The sequence below is a fragment of the Telopea speciosissima genome, chromosome 10 (genome assembly GCF_018873765.1).
Source record: "Telopea speciosissima isolate NSW1024214 ecotype Mountain lineage chromosome 10, Tspe_v1, whole genome shotgun sequence".
Taxonomy (NCBI): Eukaryota; Viridiplantae; Streptophyta; class Magnoliopsida; order Proteales; family Proteaceae; genus Telopea; species Telopea speciosissima.
In genome coordinates, this window is record NC_057925.1 from 40,331,038 (window position 1) to 40,352,966 (window position 21,929).

The 21,929-nt window shown below is 38.8% G+C and overlaps 1 protein-coding gene across 2 annotated transcripts in view; it reads left to right on the plus strand.

Annotated features, from left to right (window-relative positions):
* LOC122642075 (polyadenylation and cleavage factor homolog 4-like) overlaps positions 1–20,838 on the plus strand; it is a 46,440-nt gene extending 25,602 nt beyond the window's left edge. Inside the window, exons 2-8 of one of the 2 annotated variants that reach the window (XM_043835489.1) lie at positions 5,814–5,915; positions 6,048–6,311; positions 16,828–16,947; positions 17,379–18,200; positions 18,476–19,552; positions 19,650–20,198; positions 20,609–20,838. In XM_043835489.1, the coding sequence (XP_043691424.1) occupies positions 5,814–5,915; positions 6,048–6,311; positions 16,828–16,947; positions 17,379–18,200; positions 18,476–19,552; positions 19,650–20,198; positions 20,609–20,647 (2,973 nt within the window). In that variant the 3' untranslated portion in view covers positions 20,648–20,838. The remainder of the gene's footprint in view (positions 1–5,813; positions 5,916–6,047; positions 6,312–16,827; positions 16,948–17,378; positions 18,201–18,475; positions 19,553–19,649; positions 20,199–20,608) is intronic. The other variant, XM_043835490.1, reaches the window with a different exon arrangement.
* Positions 20,839–21,929: the final 1,091 nt, after the last annotated feature.

Sequence of the window (21,929 nt, forward strand, 5' to 3'; positions counted from 1 at the left end):
ACTTTAAATCCTAGAATCCCCCCAATTGTCATCATTCAAAACCCGAAACCCTGAACCTAAGTTGCTTCCCATTCAAGTTTACACACTTCCATCCATCAAAACATCTCAGGACCTTCACTAATAGACTACCCTACATCTGCCTAGCATAATCAATACCTCATACCCTAACCCTAATTTTGACATATTCAAACTATCTGTATAGATCAGATCCTGGTTGAATTGGCTTTTAGTTGGTTTCCTACCAATCTAGGACTACGTTACCCAAGGATCAAGAACTCAGTGCCGACACTGGTTTAGACCAGTCAGAAACCGAGATTTCCCAGGTTTTTACCATATCTCGGTCGAACCTGGTACTTTCTCCACACTAACTCGAAACTTCTGTTTCGAGACCCAAAAGTTGTTTTTTTTTTTGCCCTGATTCTTGTTGTGCTGCCTAATTTTGACATATTGAACCCAATTTATGCATTAGTTTCATATAGATAAAACTTAAAATAATACTTGTGGTTTTGACCCAAATTTGATAGTGTATATTGTTCTTGGACATGGTATTGAATAAGGTTTGATTGGAACATAACTCCTTCCAACAAATCTAAGATTGCTTAAATCTGATTTATATTGAACGACTTATGTTCCGGTCAAACTTAATTTGGTGAGTGCGAATATTGTTTAAAATCGCTTTGAATGGAAATAAAATTTTAGACAACAAAACAAATGAATATTTTACTGCTCTTTTGGTTTTTAGAAATGTTTTATCATATTAAGATTTATGGAATTTTTAGATTTGAGAAAAACCCCAGCATTTAAAAGTTGAAAATTGCACCTACCGCCGAAAATCTAGTTTTTGTTCTTGACCTGGGGGTTGACTTTCTATCCTTTTAGAATTGATTTTTTAAGTATTTTTGTTGGATTCAAATAGGGGGTATTTTCTTATTTACGAATAATTAAGTAAATAAAGTAAAAACATTTACTTAAAATGATATTTGGTATAAATAAGAGCATGTCCTAGTTTCGAGCCAGGTTTCCTCAAGTTTCGATGGGAATAAGTGAATTTATATAGGTGTTCAGGTTGAAACTTGTGAAATGACCGAAATATGGTCTATAGTTCTATACAAGGTTGAAAATGTAGAAACCATTCGAAACCAGGTCAATTTAAAGTCGACCTATATCTCATCTCGGTAGGCTGCGAAACCGAGACAACTGGAGATAGGAAAGTTAGAAAGCTGTAGAATCAATGGGCAGAATCAGAGAAGTAAGAAGAAGAACTAGAAAGAACAAAAGAGAAGAAGAGAGGAAAAATCACATGTGAAAAGCAGATCAGAAGAAAAAGGAGGAAGAAATCAGGCCTGGGATACCAATCCCGTATGCATTGCTCAACAACACCATAACTCTTGAAAAAACTTAAATTTCATTATTCGAAACATCCTTAATTGATGGGGGTGTGTATTACATATGTAAATACCTTCTAAACTTTCTACATTGACTCATAAAAGGACCCTAATCACTCTCACACACTCAATGAAGTAAATAAACTCAAAACAGATTCTTTAAAGCTATTAAGTATCCTAATCTAACTCAAACACTTAACTACTAATCCCATATACTAACTTCATCCCATTTTATGGGCTTATAAATTAGGCCCATTACAATAAAACCCAAGAAAATAAAAGGCCCAACCTATAATATAATTACCCAAAGTTTAATTTTAGCCCGGTAGACTACCACCAACACCTTGTGGGCCTACCAAGCTTGTGCATACGCCCAGAGAAAAAGGGCTTGTGCATAGGCCTCTTGATGCAGATCCAAGCACCCGCAAGAAGAGGAAGAAGAAGCCCTAAGATTAGGGCCTAGTAGTGGAGCCTTAGTTTATTTTATTTCAGTTTTAGTTTTCCTATACTTAGTTTATTTTTTCAGTTTTAATGTAACTTGAATTGAACCAGTTCAGACTTGGTTCAATTTAAATGATTAGTTTCTATTGGTTGTTAGGTTCTTATTTCCTATTGGTTACTTATTGGTTACTTAGGAATCTTTTTTTATTAAGTTGGTTTAAGAGTTTTAAGTTGTTTTAAATCCTCCCCCCACGATTTTTAGAGGGAAGACTTTTTAGACTTGCATTAGGAATTGGGCCTAAGGACATTAAAAGTAGAAAATGTGGTAGGCTCCCCCACAGATTTCTAGTTTAAAAATATCGTTTTATGCTTGCTGCCTTTGCTCCTGTGAGAGTGCTGCTGCCTTGTGGATCTCAAGGTGAGGGATTGGCAAGGTTCAAAAACTCGGGTCTCGGTGCCAACTTGGACCCTTAAAAAACCGAGTCGAGTCGAGATCTCGCCGAGTTGGTGCACTTTTTTTTTTCTCGACTTGAAGCCTCATCTCGGTGGGTTTAGACCTAGTTTGGGTCTGAAACTTGGTATTCAGCCTATTTTAGGCCATTTAAACACAATGGCACTATTAGATTTTGCAAAAACAAAGTCCAAATAGGAGTTTCAGTTAGTGGGAAAGCAGGACAACACTTACTTATGCTAGGAACCAGGACAGACACAAGACTAACACACTTATTTATGCCTAATATCATTTAAGTAAATGCTTTTGTATTTGTATTTCATTTACTTGATATTCAGCCTATTTAAGTAAATGAAATACAAATACAAAAACATTTACTTAAATGATATTAGGCATAAATAAGTGTCTGTCTTGGTTCCTGGCATAGATAGGTGTCTGTATACCAAGGATTTCCAGCAAGATCTCGAGATTTGGCATTCATATAAAGGACCTATATGGGCATTTTCCTCTGTCAAACCGAGATCTCGACCGAGATCCGAGGTCTTGGCGAGATATTGACATTTTGAGACTCGTAGGCAGTCTCGTTTTGGGATTTCGAAAAACTGAGAGACTCGGCGAGATCTCGCGAGTTCTCGAACTATGGGGATTGGCTGATCTCCAATCGACTCCTTGCATCTGTTAAGATCGGGAGGTTCTTCTTCTTCACTCCTTTCATTTGTTCAGATCGAGAGATACATTCTTCAATCAATCTTCAAGCTGCTACTGTTTTGAAGATCAGTTTTTTTTCTTTCAAGTAAGTAGTTTACAGATTTCTGTAATTACCTCCTTCTCACCTTCCAACCTAAACCTACCCACAATCATAGTACTAAAACTCGCGAAATTTCAGTCGAGATATCGATTATTTCGAGTATCTCGACCTGTCTGAAACGAAACGCAAGTCTGATATGAAAAAAATGCAATATTTTGAATATTTCGAACAGAAATTTCGGTCATCTCGTTTCGAAAATTTCGGAAATCTCGGTAATTTCGGTAATCTCGTTTCAAAAATTCCGGAAATCTCGGTCATTTTTGGCATTTTACACCCACAGAAAAATACCATATTTCGACGATCTCGGAAATTTCAGTCAGACCGAAACACCAAAACGAAACGAGATTTAGTACCATGCCCACAATCGATCCCCATTAAACCCTAACTCCCCTAAACCCTAAACCCTAAACCCTGTCCAGCCCAATTCCTTCCATCAATTATAACCAAACTTCATCCACAGCATCTTCACCTTCCCCCTAACACTCGACAGCAACTTCTCCCCCATTCTTCCATTAAACCCTAGAATTCCCCAACATCCTCTAAACCCAAAACCCTAGAGTTTCTAGATCAGACACTAGTGCCCATCCATTCAACCCCATATTCTGATCAAGTGTCGTTCCCCATCATTGGGAAACTCGACCAGAGCCCTAGCCCTAAACTCCCATTACAAACCCTAAAAACTACCTCACTTCCCTTACCCAAAAAATCCAAACCTGAAACCCTAATTTCATTAAATTCAAGTTTTCATCCAGATCCTACAAAACCTATACCATTAAACTCCTACAACCCTGCCTACCTTTACCAAATAAAATCCCATTCACTTTACCTAATCCCAAACCTAATTCTGTCCAGAATTACCAACCCTGCCCCAATCGGCCAGCAGGTTTTGAAGATTCTGATTCTTCTGGCTCCTAGTAGACCTTTGTCTATCTAGGATTACATTACCTCCATACGAAATTAATCTCTAATGCAACTGCATCATTTACCTTCCTGGTCATGTTCTACTAGTGATATGGTGAGGGGAAAGCAAGCCATGTAAAACTAATTCTTGAAAGTTTGCCACACAATTCTAAGCCTGCCTCATCAGACTCATCTAGAGCCTTTTGCATTTCGGCCTCCGTCTGTCTCCCTGCCTTCAAAAACAAAGCCATGGCCTGCTGTACCTCATAAGGAACCTTGGTGCATTTGGCTACATCCCTGTAGCCACCAGCCAGATGTCACTTCAGTCTAGTGGCCCCTCCTGAATTTAGTATCTTCTGACAACAATTGCACCCTCAGCCATTGTGCAATCTTCTTACTTTTTACACTGTTACATAATATAATGCATTCATTGTCAGTTATTCTGCATCATTTCAAACTCCAAAAATAATCATATAGCTATTTTGCCCCCAACTCTAATTTTTTAGAAATAATAATACCATAATTTATCAAAAATAATAATGAAATGAGACATGAATCAACATTTTCAGTTGTAAATACAACAATGATACTTCCACCAATTTTAAAGAACTTGCAAACCAAAACAGACATTTTCCTATTTTTCTGCATTTTCTGTAAGTTTAAAAATAATTTTTGAAATCATTAAGTTAAAATAATTAATATTCGGATAGGAAAATAAAAGAACCGATTCCATGAGACTGTAGATCGGCCAATGGTATCCAACATATATAAAATTCTGGGACTGTAGATTGGCCAACGGTATCTAACATATATAAAATTGACCCCCAAACAATAAGTATTAACCTTTTTTTTTTCTCCCAATTTTGTTGTAAGAAAAATCCAATTTTTTCCAGAAAATTTAAAATATATTTTAGAACAGAAAATTAAATCTGGCACCTCTTAGTCATAGATTGGGCTAAAGTATGTTACATATAAAAAAGGGAAAAAGAATTGTCTGGGAGTGTAGCATACACCAGCAGTCTCATGAGTCTATCTCTTTGCTCCCCATATGAAAAGACACATCTGCCCTCTTGTTTTGAGGAGGAGTAGAGAGAGAGACACATGGGAGTGCTGGCGTAGGCCACACTCCCAGACAGAAAACTACTAACCTATAAAATATTGAATCGCAACCACCTAGTATTAATCCTATTTTCTGGCAAAACTTGTTTTTAGGAAAAGTGATATACCTCAAACTTTGGATCTTGCATAAATCTTCTAACAACACAGCAAATTGTCACTTTCACTGCGTTCCTCTACTGCCCTAGCACTGGTTCCAAGCTTGTATGGCGGTGATTTAGACAAAAGAGGAAGACAAATGGAGTTTTTCAAGCTTTTTTTGTTGAAACCAGATGGAACACATCAAATGGGTCGGAATTTTGACCCATTCCTTCCGAAACTTTGAATTTCTATCTAAGAATTGGAATAGTTTTGACCGAAATTTCAGCGAAACTATTCATAAGATCAAAATTTCGGCGAAACACCAAAATTTCGGTCGAAACTTGGTAAAACTTGCCAAAATCTTGCAAGACCTCAAACCATGCTTCATAGTCCCGACATCATATGTCCCCTGTTTCATCAATTAATACTATACCATGGGGAACCACAACATACAGGATTTAACATGGTGAGCCACGTCCTGGGTATTAGTTATTGGTGAAGGATTTGATTGCTTCTCTTTACCCTCTGCCATTACTTAACTACTTTAAAACTAGAAGGCTCTTGAATCTTTTACATTTTGTTCTCTTGCTTGTATACATGCTCATTGATGCTAACTCTTTTTTTATGGCAGGCGCCTGTCGACCAAAAGTTGCCTTCTTTGTATCTTCTTGATAGTATTGTTAAGAACATTGGCCGTGAATATGCGAGGTATTTTGCTTCCCATCTCCCTGAGGTGAGTGGTATATGATTCACAATGCTTGTATAGCTTTCTTCAACTACTCTGTGGTTATGTGTGTGTGTCGGGGGGGGGGGGGGGTTCTCACTTATGAATAAGTCTGATACTCCTTCCATATCTTTTGCCAAGGTCTTCTGTGAGGCGTACAGGCAAGTTCACTCTAACCTGCATCCACCCATGCGTCACCTCTTTGGCACCTGGTCAGCAGTGTTCCCACCTTCAGTGCTTCGCAAAATTGAGGCAGAACTAAAATTTTCTTCTTCTGTAAACCATCCGTCATCTGGCTTGACGGTTATGAAATCATCTGAATCTCCATTTGCTCGACCAACTCATGGAATACATGTGAATCCAAAGTATTTGGAGGCAAGACATCAATTTGAACATTCAACTGTGGTAAATTAAGACTCTTGAGGATCCCTGCACCCACCCTGTGTACTGCACTGTCACTTTTGTATGTATAAAAACAGACTTCTCATGCATAAAGTATGAATTCAATTTCATGTCTATATACATGCCTTAGGTTTGTAAAGAGGTTGTACAAAGTACTGTGGTTCCCTTTTATCTGTTGGAAAGATGCAATGTCTAACCTAAATTCCTTACACGTTGAGGGAGAGAGTAAGACTTTGTTGTTGGGTTTCATGATACTTCTCCTCAAGGCTGCATTTTGTTGTTCTGGGAGTCGGGGATAGTAAAGTAGGCTGTGGATCCCACATGTTGGGTATAGTAAATTGAAGCAAAGGATAGTAAAGGAAAATTTTTTTTCCCTATTGTGTTTGATTGCCCTTGGAGTAAATTGGTGAGGGGTAGTAAAGGCACAATATTTCTCAAAAGTAAGTGCGCCCTTGGCATTCCCACGTTATACCTCAAAACTCCAGGAATTTGCATTATTGGGGTTAGGAAGAGTTTTGCAGAGACAGAAGTGCGGATTTCAAGATTTTACTTTCCCTAAACTCCATCACACTAACTTGTACTCTGTTTACCTCACTTTATTTTACTACTTCACACTTCCCCTCCAACCAAACATAGTTTAACCATGAATTAGTTGTGAGGGAACTTAAGGCATCAAGCTGGGTACAAGTGCTGTTCAAGAAAGCATGCCATGTGGCTGTGTGTAGGGAGAACCTTGGAATAGTACCTGGTTAAAATTGTTGACATATTGCTTTTTTAAAGAAATAGTAATCAAAACTGCAAAATGAGAAGACATAACAAAGGGGATAAAATCAAAATATGAATTTCTGTTTCCTTTACTCTGTCTCTGCAACAATTAGGTAAAACAAAAACTTGCTAATATAATGTTGCATTGTTGTTATCTGGGTGTATGATCTTTAAGTTGGGAGTGTGGTGATGATGGATTAAATTTCTCAAGAAATCCACTATGGAGGATATGCAATGTTTCTCCATCTGTCTGGTTAACAAGTTGGGGAAACCTGTTCTCCTGGTTCCCCAACTTAGCATCGTCTCTGTAATTTTCTTTTGCTTTATCACCCATTCATTATATGGATTAGAAAGGAATATGTGTTTAGACCCAATAATTATATGGATCGGGAAGGTTAAATAAGTGTTTGGATGTCAGTAAGACTGCATATCTGCACTTCTAATAGGAGGTCAAGGTGGAATTTATCTTTTGGTTAGATCATACCTTGCACTTCAGTAAGATTTTTCCTTTCTTGCCGAGTCACCGATCATTACGTTCTTATCAATCGATTATCTTTTCCTAAAAAGGAAAAAAAAAATCAATGAAGATGCATTCATTTATTTGTATGATTGCTATAATGCTATCCAACATGTAGTGTAGCCTAGGAGGCTAATCACACTAGGACCAACTCTGGTAGAGAATATTATCTGGATCTAAAATAAAATTCCTCCGATGGTGATGAAAATGAATGATGGAGATGATGATAGTTAAAGATGAAGATAGATAGGTGGCAGCTTAGAGTCCCACTAGTTGCCCAGCCAATAGGAGTCCCACCTAGGCACATTTGGTTCTCACAAGTTCTCAAAGAGAGGATTTTCACAAAGTTCTGGATGCTGTAATAGCAACCCATCATTCCATTATATATGGAAAAAGGAGGCTTAACAGCCCCTTGATTACATCATCTTGAATTAAATGGATTGTTGGAATTCCAAAACTAAATAGAATTCACAACACCTAGAAACTAAAACCCATACATTGATAACAAACCCTTAGACCTAGGAAACAAAAACAAGATATAGAAAACTAAAACCAAGCAATAATAACTACTTAAACTAAAATACTAATTAATACTACCTAGGAAAGTAAAATCCACTGCATTATTTATCCTAGGAACATGAAAAGACAAACTAGAAAGGCACAAATTTAACAGTCAGCTTTTAGGGAGTGCTGTGGGTCTTGGATGCCCAAATGGGTCCACTTCAAGGCTGAGAATAGCCTGGCGAGGCTAAGCCATGGGCCAGGCCTGAGTTGTCTTGATTTGGCCTCTTGTGCTGGCCTTTTTAGGTTACGGTGCACCTGCATGAACATGTGTGAGCTATGACAACTGCATGGACTTCAGCCATATGGAGGGTGCAAAGTGGAGCGTTTTGTTGAGCTATCGCTTTCCTCATTGTGTTTCTGTTGCAGTAGAGAGGGAAGAATTTGACAGTAGGTTACTTTTATCATTTTTTCCCTTGAACAGAAACATTGTAAATGTTTTTTTCTACCTTTTTTTTTATTAAGATTGTGTTTTTTTTATTACAAGAATGAAGGTTGTCTTTATTTTTTTATTGGTTTCTTTTTTAAATAAGGACAAATCTTCGTATGTTTTTTCTGTGTGGAATACATCATCAGCAACAACAACAGCAGTATCATAGCCATGGTTTAAAGTATCGCACCATATCGTATCGGCTGATACCATAGTTGTCAACGTGGCAAGGTGACCCAAGGCAACTCCTCTTATTGTATTACCTCGCCAAGGAACAAGCATATTGTTGTATCCTGGGGCCTTCCCTCTAATCTCCACTTCCCCCCCCCCCCCCTCTCTTGAGATCTGTCCTCCTTGTATGTAGCATTGGTTTTTCCCTCTGCCCCCTTGGGGCTTCCCTGTTTTTTCCTTTCCTTTTGGTAATGAATATATTATTCATAAAAAAAAAAAAAAAAAAAAATTAGTTAACCCCAACACTAAGAGGGTGGCCCCGCATCATAGAATACTAATTTAAAGACTAAATTCGTGTACACCCTATGGACCAAAAATTTGGGCATTATAATTAACCCCATTACTAATAAAAACACTTAAAGTAGAAGCCCATAACCAAATACTATCAAAACAGACCCTAATGTTGTACCGTAGCTGCATTATTCCCTCTGGTTCAAGCAAACATGCCCTCGAGTTATGAATTAGGGTAGGAATGGGAGCTTGGAAGTGTGTCTCATGCTCCACACCACTATCATGAACTAGGTTCAGAAGATTAAGCATTAATAGTATATCCTCGTCATGAAATAAGTGAGGAATAGCAAACTGTATAATAGGGATGTTCACAACAATAGAGTTTGCCTACTTGTTATGCATGGTCACATCTTGTTGTACCTGAACAATAGGGGCTGTATCCTTCTAATGAACGACACATTTTTCTTCTTCCTGTGCCATCAGTTGTTCTTCCTCAACAGGATTAGGAATTTCATTATGGACAGCAAACTCTTTTGTAGGGACTGTTTATTTTGGCTTTGAGGATCCTTCATCAACCAATATTTGAAGTACTAACGTCAGTCGTATGTGAGAAGGTTTCGTGCTTCCAACTGCTGTCAATCAACTTCAATGATGCATTTGGATGAATCAAACATCTCACAACAAACACCATTAAAGTATGGAAAAATTGAAAATCTAATGAAGACATCACCTTCAGATTCAATGATGATTTCATCCATCTTAGACAACATCTCCACCTTGGATTTGAACGAAATTCTCACTCGCCCTTCATTTATGAATAAAACAACAGTTTTTCTATTGGAAAAGCAAACTCTAGTTTCGAAAATAAAGGTATCCATGGCTAGGGTAGACTCTGATACCAAGTTGATGCTGCCAACCAACCTAGATCCCAGATTAGAATAAACAATCAGATTGGCTGCTTTACGGGCCCAAATCTGAATTATTTTCCCGATAAAACAAGGTTGAATAGGCTACTGAGTTGTAGTTTAGCAGCATGCAATAGGGAAGAAAGAGAGAATAAAGAAACAAAGATGCAACATCGAAGCTTCATAAATTTAAATCTTGATTGACTTGAAGATAAGAGGCTTTAAGCATCTCCCCCAGTGTTTTTTTTTTCCTACCCTTCTACAAAATACTTGAGGATGAGTTTTTTTTTTTTTCAACTCTAGGGGAACTGATGCTGTTGCATTAGACATTAATCCCGTATGGAAGCCTATGTGCAAGCTTGAGAGGACTACAAGGTAATGTAGTCCTAGATAGGAGAAAATCCCACTAGGAACCAAGAAAATAGGTGTCTCTAACAAGGTTGGCCGAATGGGGCAGATTAGGTTAGCTAGGGCAGAATTAGGGTTAGGTTTGAGGTTTCAAGCTAGGGTTTTATTGGGTAATGATATGCAGGTTTTTAGGAGTCTATTGGTGTAGGTTTTACTTAGGTTAAACAAGGAGTTAAAATTCTGAAATTATAGGGTTAGAGTTTCAGGTTTTGGGAAAAGAGGGGATGAAGGGATTTACGGTTTCTAGGGGGAATCAGGTCAAGGGCTTCTGGCCGAGTGTCACAGGTGTGGGGAAGGTGGTTCGGTTGGAGTTTGGTGTGGTTTGGCTGGCTGGTTAGGTCAGGGCAGACTTTAGAAGCTTAGGGTTTAATGGGGAACTAGGGTTGATAGGAGAATGGGCTGTAGATTAAGATTAAACAAAGGAAAACTAAAGTAGAACAAGTTTAACTTACTGTAATGCAGAAATAAAGGCAGCAGCTTGAAGATTTGATTGAACCTCCCGATCTTCACAATGGAAGGAGTCGCAGGAGTCCACCCACCCTTCACCACCTTGAGTTTCACAAGGATGCAAAGCTCACAGAGGAGCAGAGGCAGCAGCACGATGGCAGCAGTCAAAGCTTTGAAAGCAGAAATTTTTATGCAGAAAATTAGTGGGGGAGCCTGCCCACGATAGGTGTATTTATAGTAATAAAAGGGGCCAAAGGGCCTTACAGATATTCAGATCTGGATTAGGAATCCCAGATCTGAGTCCTAGTTATAGTCCTAGTCACAATATGACTAAAAACAAAGCTTTAAAAAGAAATACAAAAGATGGTCTAAGAGCCAATAGAAATAAAACAAAAACAACCAATAAGAAAGAGTCACTTAAATTGGACCAGTGGTTGGACCGGTTCAATCTAAGAGCTCAAAAAAAAAACTAAGTATAGAAAAAAAGAAAAGGCTCCAACGGAACAGCCTAGTCAAGGCTTCTTCTTTCTCATGCTTGGACCTGCATCACAAGGTGCTGGTGGCAGTCCAATGGTCCAAAATTAACCTTTGGGTAGTCATATTATAGGTTGGCCTTTTTGGGCTCATTATAACGGGCCTAATTTGTAAGCCTATAAAGTGGGGGTGAAGTTAGTCTATGGGATTGGTAGTTAATTGTTTGAATTAGATTAGGATATTTAATAGCTTTTAAGAGTTGTGTTTTAAGTTTATTGAGTGTGAGAGTGATTATGAGTTTTTTTATGAGTCAATTTATGAAGTTCAGAAGGTCTTAATATATGTAATACACCCCCATCAAGTAAGGATGATTTGAGTAAAGAAATTTGAGTTTTTTCAAGAGTTTTGGTGTTTTTGAGTAGTGCATACGGCATTGGTATCCTGGACATGATTTCTCTTTTTCCTTCTAATCTGCTTTTATTAGGTGTGATCTTACCCTCTTTTCTACTATTCTTCTTCTTACTTCTTATTTTTCTTGGTTCCACACCAGGTGGAACCCTTGTTTCTGGTTCAATTTTCAGTTGCTAGATTTGGTCATCTTCCTTATTCTAGTTTTGTTTCACCCAATATTTGTCATTTTTCTGTCTTATTGATTATACATAGATCCTGATATAATTGTAATTGTTGTTTCTAGAATTGTTTTCTTGAACCCTGAACTGCTTTACTGTAATAAATGCTTATCCGGGAGAAAAAAGTGCAAGCTAAATCAGTAGCAGGGGGGGGGGGGTTGCTTGTTTATAGAGGTTCGTTTCGGTTAGCAATCCATCTCTCTCCCTCTCGCTCAACCCCACAATTTCTTGCCTCTTCTCTATCATTTCCTTTTGACCTCTATTAGTGAATTTGTTATATATTAAAAACCAAGGGATGAGGAGAAAAATTGTTTGAACTTGATTATTTTCAATTAAAATTTACTAGTTGTAAACATGTAATTATACCGCCAATTTTCAGTTGCTAGATTTTGTCATGATAAAAATATAATACACATGCATGTTCGACAATGATATTATTATGCTCACATAAAGATGTAAATTTTTTTGGGTGGCATTGTGGTTTACGACGAAAATGTATAAAGTTCGAACATATACAAGTAGATAACATTCATTATTTTTAGTTCTCTAGGAATTAAGGGCCTGCATGATAACATCTGTTTCTGGGCCATGTTTTTATTCCAGAAATGACTTTTTGTATTTCTGTTGCTGGGCCAAATTTCTGGACAAAAAAACGCGTTTGGTAACACACTGATTTCTATTTCTGGGCCAGTAAAGAAACAGAAACATGTTTGTTATGCACAATAATTTCCGTTTGTGGAACTTCTATAAATTTTAATAAATGCCATTGAGTACCCAAAAATTTGGTGGAGCTGATGGCTGTGATGGCAGTGGAGGTGGTGGTGATGGTGGTGGCAGTGGTGGCGGTGGCAGTGGCAGTGGTGGAGGTGGTGGCGATGGTGGTGCTGGTTTAAGTTGCATTGGAGATGGTATTTTATTTTGCACTTAAAATTACTGCTTTGCCCATCAAATTAACCATGTGTTCATTAAAGAGCAACTCTCCCCCCCTTATTATATCTTCCTTTTATTTCTCGGACAGAGAAGCTTCAATTTGGAGCAGCTTCTTTTTTTCTATTTCTCAGCAAATTTTTTGTCCCGGTTCATTCCCAGGAACAAAAAAATGAACCGGTGGTGTTAACAAACAGATTTCTGTGCATTTTTTGTTCCCAGGAACAAAAAAATAAATAAAATAGAGAAATAGAATTGTTATCATGCAGGCCCTAAACAGCTAAAGTTGATGTAATAAATGTGCATAATTGTGACAAGCTCTGAAAAACATGGTCACCCTTCACCAGGTGATGTCTAGGAGAGCAGGCAGTGGAACTTCTAGACTTTCCTAGCATTGTAGCAACATTGTGTGTTATGTTGAGGAAAAAAGGGTTGCTAAATGCCCTATCTGGACAAGATGATAAAGTCTGTTCAGTTTTAGATTTCGATTAGGATTATGGTTGTTTACTTGTTTGAGGCCTTAATTACATGGTTGTAACTAGCAAGGTTAGATTGAATAGAATGAAATGTTAAAGTTTCGGTTTGAGTAGCCTGTGTGGCTTTGTGCGAGCTTTTCTCCCCCCTTCTTCTTATAAGATTTCCTCTCTCCCCTGCGACTCTGAGAATCTATCTCAGATTTCTTCCATTTGTAACCAGCCCCCAACCAATTTGGTATCAGAGCTGAAGGATCCTTCATCTTTCCCGCCATCAATCTCTTCTCCCTTCCCTAACTCTTTCCCTGTGACATCGAATCCAACTGAAACCCCAATCCATCAATGAGTTACCACAGAGAACCCCCTCCCTTTGTCGATTTCCCCCTCATGTGACTTTGTTTTCATTAAACAAACAAAAAAAAAACCCTCCCTTCAGACTCCCACTGAAACCTGATCCCCTACTATCAAATATTCCTCCCGATTCCCTCAAGCAAACCCCCCTCCCCACGATTCCCAGAAACAACCCTTGTGGCCTTCCTTTCCCCCTTGTGATCTCGACTGAATCTCCCCCCTTTCTAGGGTTCGAGTGAGTGAAAAAAAGAGGAGAGAGCGAGAGACAAAGAACCAACATAAAAAAAGAGAGAGAAGGAGCTAAAAAGAGCCAGGGTTAGACCTAAAATGACTTTGGGAGAATTGAGGAAAGACATGCACATCTTTGGCCTTGTAACAAGTATAGCCTTGAATAGGGCCGATTGGAGGGTAACGATTTTTGTAGCTGACCCTATTTAGTTGGGATAAGGCTGAGTTGAGTTGAAGAGAACTCATACCTGGCTTCGACACTCACTCCATGAGTTGCCTAAAAAGAGAAGAGAGAGCGAGAGACAAAGAACCAACATAAAAAAAGAGGGAAGAAAACTCATACCTGGCTTCAACGTTCATGCCGTGAGTCACAGTCTCCTGTTTGAAGTCGAAGACCAAGTCCAAATTGAAGTCGAACTCCTGGTTCCTAAACTCTGCTGATCCCCTCAACTTCCACCGCTAGTAGAAGACAACATGATAAGTTCCTTTTTTTTTTCTTCGTTATTTCCACTTCCCAGTCCTTCACGATTCTAATGTTTCTTTTTTTTTTTTCAGTTTCCAATAATACCCCTATTACCTCCCTTATCTTATCTTATCCTTTAATTTTATTTTGTTTGAAGATCACCCCCTCTTTAATTATAATCCTTTTGCGTCCTCCATTAATAGTACCCATTCTTTTTAACCTATTCCTTTTACGTCCTACTTCAATTATTTCTAGAATTACCCCTCTTCTGGTCTGATTCTGCTTTGCCCTTTACTTGTTTTTGTCCTTCTTAGGCCTACCCTTTAAGATTCCTCTTAATTACAAACTTGGCCATGGATTCTTTTGTATTCAAGTTTAGAGTTCGCTTGCCCAATGAAAAGCTTACTAATATATTTATTGATGAAAGACAAAGCGGCAATTTCATTTCGCGCTCTATGGTCAAGACTCTATTGAAGACCAACCAGATCATTATTGAGTTTGAGGATTATGTATTCATCGAATTTTCTGTTTCTCAGTATTGTGATGGTGCTTATTGTGAAGTGTTCGAATCTTCTTAGTGCATTATTAAATTGGGTTGAGAGTGGTGGAAGAACGAAGAGGCCTGGTTGATCGTGATAGAAATTTGTGCACCCTCCACCCTTTGCACATGTGCCAGACATTCGTTCTTCATGGATTGGTTGATGAAATATGCTCAGAATCAAAGAAAGTGATACCGAAAGTGCAGCCATAGGATGAGCCAATTGGGTCAAACACAAGAAGAAGATTAGCTCGGATGTGGAACAACCAATAACGACATTGGAAAACGAGAAGATTGTGGATCAAGTAAACTACAAAATCCAGTACAGTGAAGCTATTCCCCATCATGAGTTCGTTCTCCCACATTATTTTCCAACCAGGGATGCAACCCCAAAGCTTCATATTTTAGATTTTCTTCAAGTTGCAGATGAGCATATAAACCCTGTTCGTGTGCTTTTATTTCTATGCTCCTACAAAACTCATGGTCAAGTTTTTCTCAACACCGGGGAAATTGATGCAAGTGCACTACCTTGATACAGTGAACCGGGTCCAGTTTGAGTTTTTTTGATCTAGTAGGATATTAGTAGTTTATTTACTTTGGGTTTGTCTTGTAGAAGTTGAGTAAGAATCGTTCTTTATTATTTGGATTTATATTGAATGTTAGATGACGATAGGAGTTAGTAGGAAGTTAAAGATTGAGTCACTTGTAAAGTCTGTTCAGTTTTAGATTTTGATTAGGATTATGGGTTGTTTGAGTCTTTAAATACATGGTTGTAACTAGCAAGGTTAGATTGAATAGAATGGAATGTTGAGTTTTGGTTTGAGTAGCCTGTGTGGCGTTGTGCGAGCTCCTCCTCCTCCCCCCCTACCCCTCTTCTTCGTATGCGATTTCCTCTCTCACCTGCAACTCTGAGAATCTCTCAGTTCTCTTCCTTCACTAGGGATAGCTAGGTTAGTGACTCAACCAACCAGACAGTTACTCAAATGTGGTAGGATTGCTATACGTTCTCATGTTACACATATATTTCTTTAAACCTAAACTCACCTAAAAGCACTGTAAGACCATTGTATGAGGTTAACCTTGTGGTTTGATGGTGCCCACAGTTCTATGCTTGGTCCTATCCCTTATTTTTAAGCTATGAGATTTGAAAATTTTGGTATTTGGTTTAGATTGGATTTGAGACCTCTTAAGTTTCAAAATATTATCCTCGGCTATATTTAACAGATGTGCAGTATTTCAATGGACTTTTGAAACTTTGTAATTTTATTGTGATGTTATCCATACTTAAAAATTGCATCGATCTAATTCTTGGTTCCAGACATTTGTGTCATAAGCACAGAGCTACTGTCACTTGCCATTTATAGTTTACCAAGATCTACCAATTAGGGACCTTAACTTTCCCTTTAACTTATTTTATGGGAAACAGTTTCCCATGACGCCAGATTACTATCCCTCTCACATGGGGTTCTTGTTCACTACCTTTCACCCAAAAGCTCAAACTGTTAGGAAATGTCGGGAAAACTCTTCCAATGCACTTCCCAATAGTCAAACACTTGACCTTCTGGCTCTAATACCATGTTCTGTACCTTTTTCACCTAAAAGCTTGAACTGTTAAGGAAGGGTAGCGTCAATGTATACATCAACAGTTCTTTATTATTTTCTCTCCTGCTCTAACCATGTGAGCCCCATGTGGATGATACCGTTCTCTGCACCACCATTGGTGTGGCATGCAGATTCCCCTCCCCCCCACAGTGCCATCATGGGGAACACTCTCCCATATTTTATTTAGTAGGCTTTTCTTTCATGGATAATCACAGAAGGTTTTTTTATGGGTGATTGAGCTGGTGTCACATTGCATTATCTGAGTAGACTATTTGGGACAGTGGCGTGCAGTTTGGGCATTTATTAAGTGCTCTGAAGTGCAATGATCTGTGCTTGCAGATGCATGAAACAAATTGCAGTCATAATGCTGTACATATGACAGCCTTTGGAGGAGAAAGACTGGAGAGAAGTACTTCAACAAGCCCAACAGGATGGTGTGGAGGTTCTCCAAAATTCCATGTGTGCAATATCAGGCCTTCTCTTACCAGTCACCAGTTCACTGTCTGAATATATTGTCAAAAACTGAACATGTAAATTAATTGACCCTATGCTTGTCCTCTCATAATGCACATATGGCTTAAACAGCCTCTCCGTGAAGCGGGGGTAAGGCTGCATACATTATGACCCTCCCCAGACCCCGCAGTGGCGGGAGCCTCGTGCACTGGGTATGCCCTTGTCCTCTCATAATTCACATATGGCTTAAACACCTTTTCATGCTTTCTTTTCTTTTGGGTCTTGCATTCTTGGTTTTTCTTCCAACGGATTTCTTCAAGTATTGTTGAAGAGTACCTACTACATGAATTTATTATTTGCCCCCTTCTGACTGATATCTAAATCCCTGATTTATTGTAATGTTCCAATATAACTGATTTATTTGCTTATCCTTGCAGGATGTTCAACATGCTAGGGGGGGTTCATCAAGTTTACAGACTTATGGTCAGAAATCTGCCATTGGGTATAATGAATATGATATTGATAATTCTGATGTCTTGGGAGCCCCAAAACTAGGATCACCTGTGGGTTCTGCCCGTGAATCATCTGTCAGTGGAGTAGAAAGACCACACCCTTCAAAAACTAGACTTATAAGGCCCTCTTCTCCTTCAAGAATAGGGCTCCCTAGGTCTTCATCACCACCAGCTGATGGGTTCAGAACTGATAATTCTCCAGGAAGGGTTGTTGAAAGGGACTCTCCATCTCGTTCTGGATTTGATTCCAGGCTTGGCAGAGCAATTGATGGTGATGGTGATGGGGGTGGGGATGGGGAGAGGACTGACTGGTGGAAATTCTGGTCCAATGACAACCATCAGCATGTGGAAAATTCTAGTGCAAACCTCAGTAATGGATCTGATCGGCAAAGGCCAAGAGCTCTGATTGATGCTTATGGAAATTGCAAAGGTAAAAAGGGGCAGACAGAGAAGCCTATAAAGGTTGACCGGCTGGATGTGAATGGCATTAATAGTGAGACAGCTACAAGATGGCAGAATACTGACGAAGAAGAGTTTGTTTGGGAAGATATGAGCCCGACTTTAGCAGACCGTAGGAGTAATGATCCGATAGCACCGAATCCTCCTCTTGATCGCTTCAATGGAAGAGCTAGTTTGGGAAGATCAGGTGCTGCAAGTTTGGAACACGATTTCAGAAAGGGTAATTGGCCTAGTCAGAGTCAGCTTGCAATGGATGACACTACTGAAGATGGGGTTTCCATCCTTGGTGTATGTCTCCTTAACTTGTTTAATATTATATGATACTTGCAGACATTTTCTCTATGAGAAAATGCTAATTGACAAAGTGATTGGATAGGCATTTGAATAATCCAGCTCAGTTCATTGTTTCAAAAGTTGGGATTTTGGGACTATTAAATATTTGTTTTGCATTTCAGTGTTTGTTCTTTTAACAAAATGTTGTTTATCATCACCATCATCCCTAATTTGCACTACTTTTCCTTAGTTTGCCACTGCTGCTGAAAGTTTCAATATGTTTCTTGCAGTTTAGACATGGATCTATGATTAAGAATTCTCCGAGTGGTCCAGGAACTCAAAATGAAACCACTCACGTTCCAAGTTCTCACTATACTCAGGAACCTTGGATTTTACCACATCACTACCCTCAGTCCTCACAACAGAACCTGGACCTCAACAAAAGAGCAAGAACTGGTCAGCTGTCCTATCCAGCAGGTGGAATGGCTATATCAGCTGGTCAGAAACTGGCTCGTCAGATTGAAAATTTTCCAGATAGTGATGCACAACATCAAAGATTCTCTAGTGATGGATCGAGAATTGGTTCTTCAAGCCCAAATTCTTTGATTGTTGAGCCTGTGTCACCTATGATGCCAATGTTGACGCTGGAGAAGTATCTGGGACTAGGACCTCACTCATCTCCCTTGGCTCAACTTCCTTGGCCTCCAGTTAATGTGCATAGATCTCAACCACTTCCTTTGCCCCCCATTCTTTCACAACAGAAACAAATTAGAAGTCCATTTTACACAATGGATGTTAACAAGCCAATTATGAATCAGGTTCCAAGTAAATCTTCTGTGTTGCATGGACAGCGGTTGGATGCTTCTGAAAGGAAAGCTCAGAGTTCAAGTAAGCTGATGCCATTGCCTAATCAACAGATTGGGCTGATTTCATTGAATCAGAGAAACCAGGGACAAGCTGCCCATCTACAGAGACAATTATTTCAGTCTAAGGATGCACAAGAAAATTACATTCCCTTTGCTGCTCCTGAGTTCTCATCTCATTTAATGGCACGATCTTTGAATCAGGGACACATTCCACAAGGGCATGGACCTATTATGAATTCAATTTTGTCCAATCCAACATCTGGGTTTCGTCCCTCCTCTGTAACTCTACCTAGTATATCCAACAACTCCTTCCACTTGCAGGGTGGAGCCTTGCCTCCTTTACCTCCCGGCCCCCCTCCTGCCTCATCACAAATGGGAACCTTGCCACAAAATTTGGGCCCCATTTCAACGCAGCCGCCGACTGGAAGTGCATTTTCTGGTCTCATAAGTTCTCTTATGGCTCAGGGGTTGATTTCAATGACATCATCAGCTTCAATAGAGGTACCTTGGTTAATTAATGTTCCATTTATTTAATCCATTGCCATTCTTGATTATGCAGCTTAACAGTGTATCTAAGACGAGCAATTCATTCTTTCAGGATTCTGTTGGGGTTGACTTCAACCCGGATCTTCTCAAGGTCCGGTATGAATCTGCAATAAAGGCTTTATATGCTGATCTTCCAAGACAGTGCACAGCATGTGGTTTACGTTTCAAATGCCAAGAGGAACACAGTAGTCACATGGATTGGCATGTGACCAGGAATCGGATATCTAAGAACCGTAAGCAGAAACCCTCTCGCAAGTGGTTTGTGAGTACTAGTGTGTGGCTCAGTGGTGCAGAGGCAGTGGGAACTGATGCAGTTCCTGGGTTTTTGCCCACTGAAGTGGTTGCAGAAAAAAGGGATGATGAAGAAATGGCTGTTCCTGCCGATGAGAATCAGAATGTGTGTGCATTATGTGGAGAGCCTTTTGATGATTTTTACAGCGATGAGACTGAGGAATGGATGTATAAAGGAGCCGTCTATTTGAATGCACCTGATGGATTAACAGCAGGTATAGATATATCTCAGCTGGGTCCTATTGTTCATGCGAAGTGCAGATCAGAGTCTACAGTAGCTGCTCCTGAAGATTTTGTACTAGATGAAGGGGTATGGGACTCTCTCTCTCTCTCTCTCTCTCTCTCTCACACACACACACACACACACATACACCTTTCTTATTCTTGGATATAATTAATTCTCTCATTATAGCAGTCGAATTGGTACAACAATATAGTGCTATAGCAATCAATCCTGGCTATTCTCTTTGCTAGTAAGTGTGTTATTGAGAAAAGGCAGGATAGGTGCTTTAAAATGTAATATTTCATGCTTACCATCCATTTTGCTCCCCTCCCCCCCCCCCCCTCTCTCCTCTTTTACTTTGATGTGTTATTTTCCTCTTTGCCTAGTGGCCATCTAACTGAGTGGATAACTGCATAACCATATTTCATGTTAAATTTTTATAAAATCTATCTTGTAACAGCTACAATTAATTTAGAATAGTTTTCTGTTATCTGCAGGGTGACAAGGGTAATCAAAGAAAAAAGATGCGGAGTTAGAATACTGGCCTTGATATAATCTGTAAATTATCTCGAGTTTCTTTATGGTTATGGTATGCTCAACTAATTTTCACCTTTTCTGTGGAGCCGGCATACCATGGCCTCATGCCAGAATGATGTATATGTAAAGTTGAACTTTGTACCATGCATAATCTCTTGCAGCAAAAGCTTACAAAAGTTTCTTCCCAAAATCCCTCTTTGCTCTCTTTTTTCTGTTGCAGCCAGTGGAGAGCTTCAATGATCTGCAGTACGTTGACATGTAACATTGATATGACAAGGATTTTGGGACCCCATAAGATGCCCAATGCTACAAGAAAATAGCATATTTACTGGATAAAGCAAACAAATGCTTCTAATGCTGTACAGTTTTCTGCCAAATTTTCTGCTTGTCTTGTTTCAGTTTTTGCAGGGGAGATGCAGAGCTGTCGTAGCATAAGCAGGAACTGTTCGAATCTAAATATTGTTTGAAGTTGTTTGATGGATTAGCGAATACACCATTAAAGATTGGATGGCAACAATCAAGCTCAGCACCTACTGGAATTTTTTTTAAAAATTTTTATTTTCTGGATCTGTTATTATCTAGATTTATCTCATAGGTTGTGTTTATTTATTCAGTTAATTGATGCTTTTATGCCTATAAATGGTGTAATTTCCTTTGTTGAGCAAGTTACTATTTTTTGTCCGTGTTGTGAATGGCAATGCATCAATCAGGGATTGCTCGAGTTGAGTTAAAGATACAAACCTGGAAAGAAACAATTAGAAATGGTTTTATTTAATGAAATCAATTATGCATCTTTATCAGGATAACTGTAGATATACTAAAAGTAACGGAAAACCTCAAGTATTACGGTGCATTAGATGATGTTCTGAACTCAGTTCAATGTGGAGTTAACCGGTTAAAATGACTTGATTCTTGTATTTTTGTTTGTGTTTTTTTGGTTTTTTTTTCCTTTTTGGTGAGAGTTCATCAAATGAGGGTGAGAGGGGGGAGAGAGAGAGATGTCTATAATATTCCCTAGACATTTCATGTGGCTAAACTGTAGAAATTTCTGCAAACTATGTATTCCATGAGAGTAGACATTCCATGTGGCAAAACAGAACGGTAAGATAAAGTAGTTAAGATTTATGCAAACTATGTATTCCATGAGAGTTTAGAATTTATACGTAGTAAATGGGAATACAAATTACAACCAAAAAATAAAAGATGGGAGTACAAATCATATCTTAACCAAATAGGTAATAAATTCCCACTTAAGTACTCAGTCTTATACACAGTTCCATA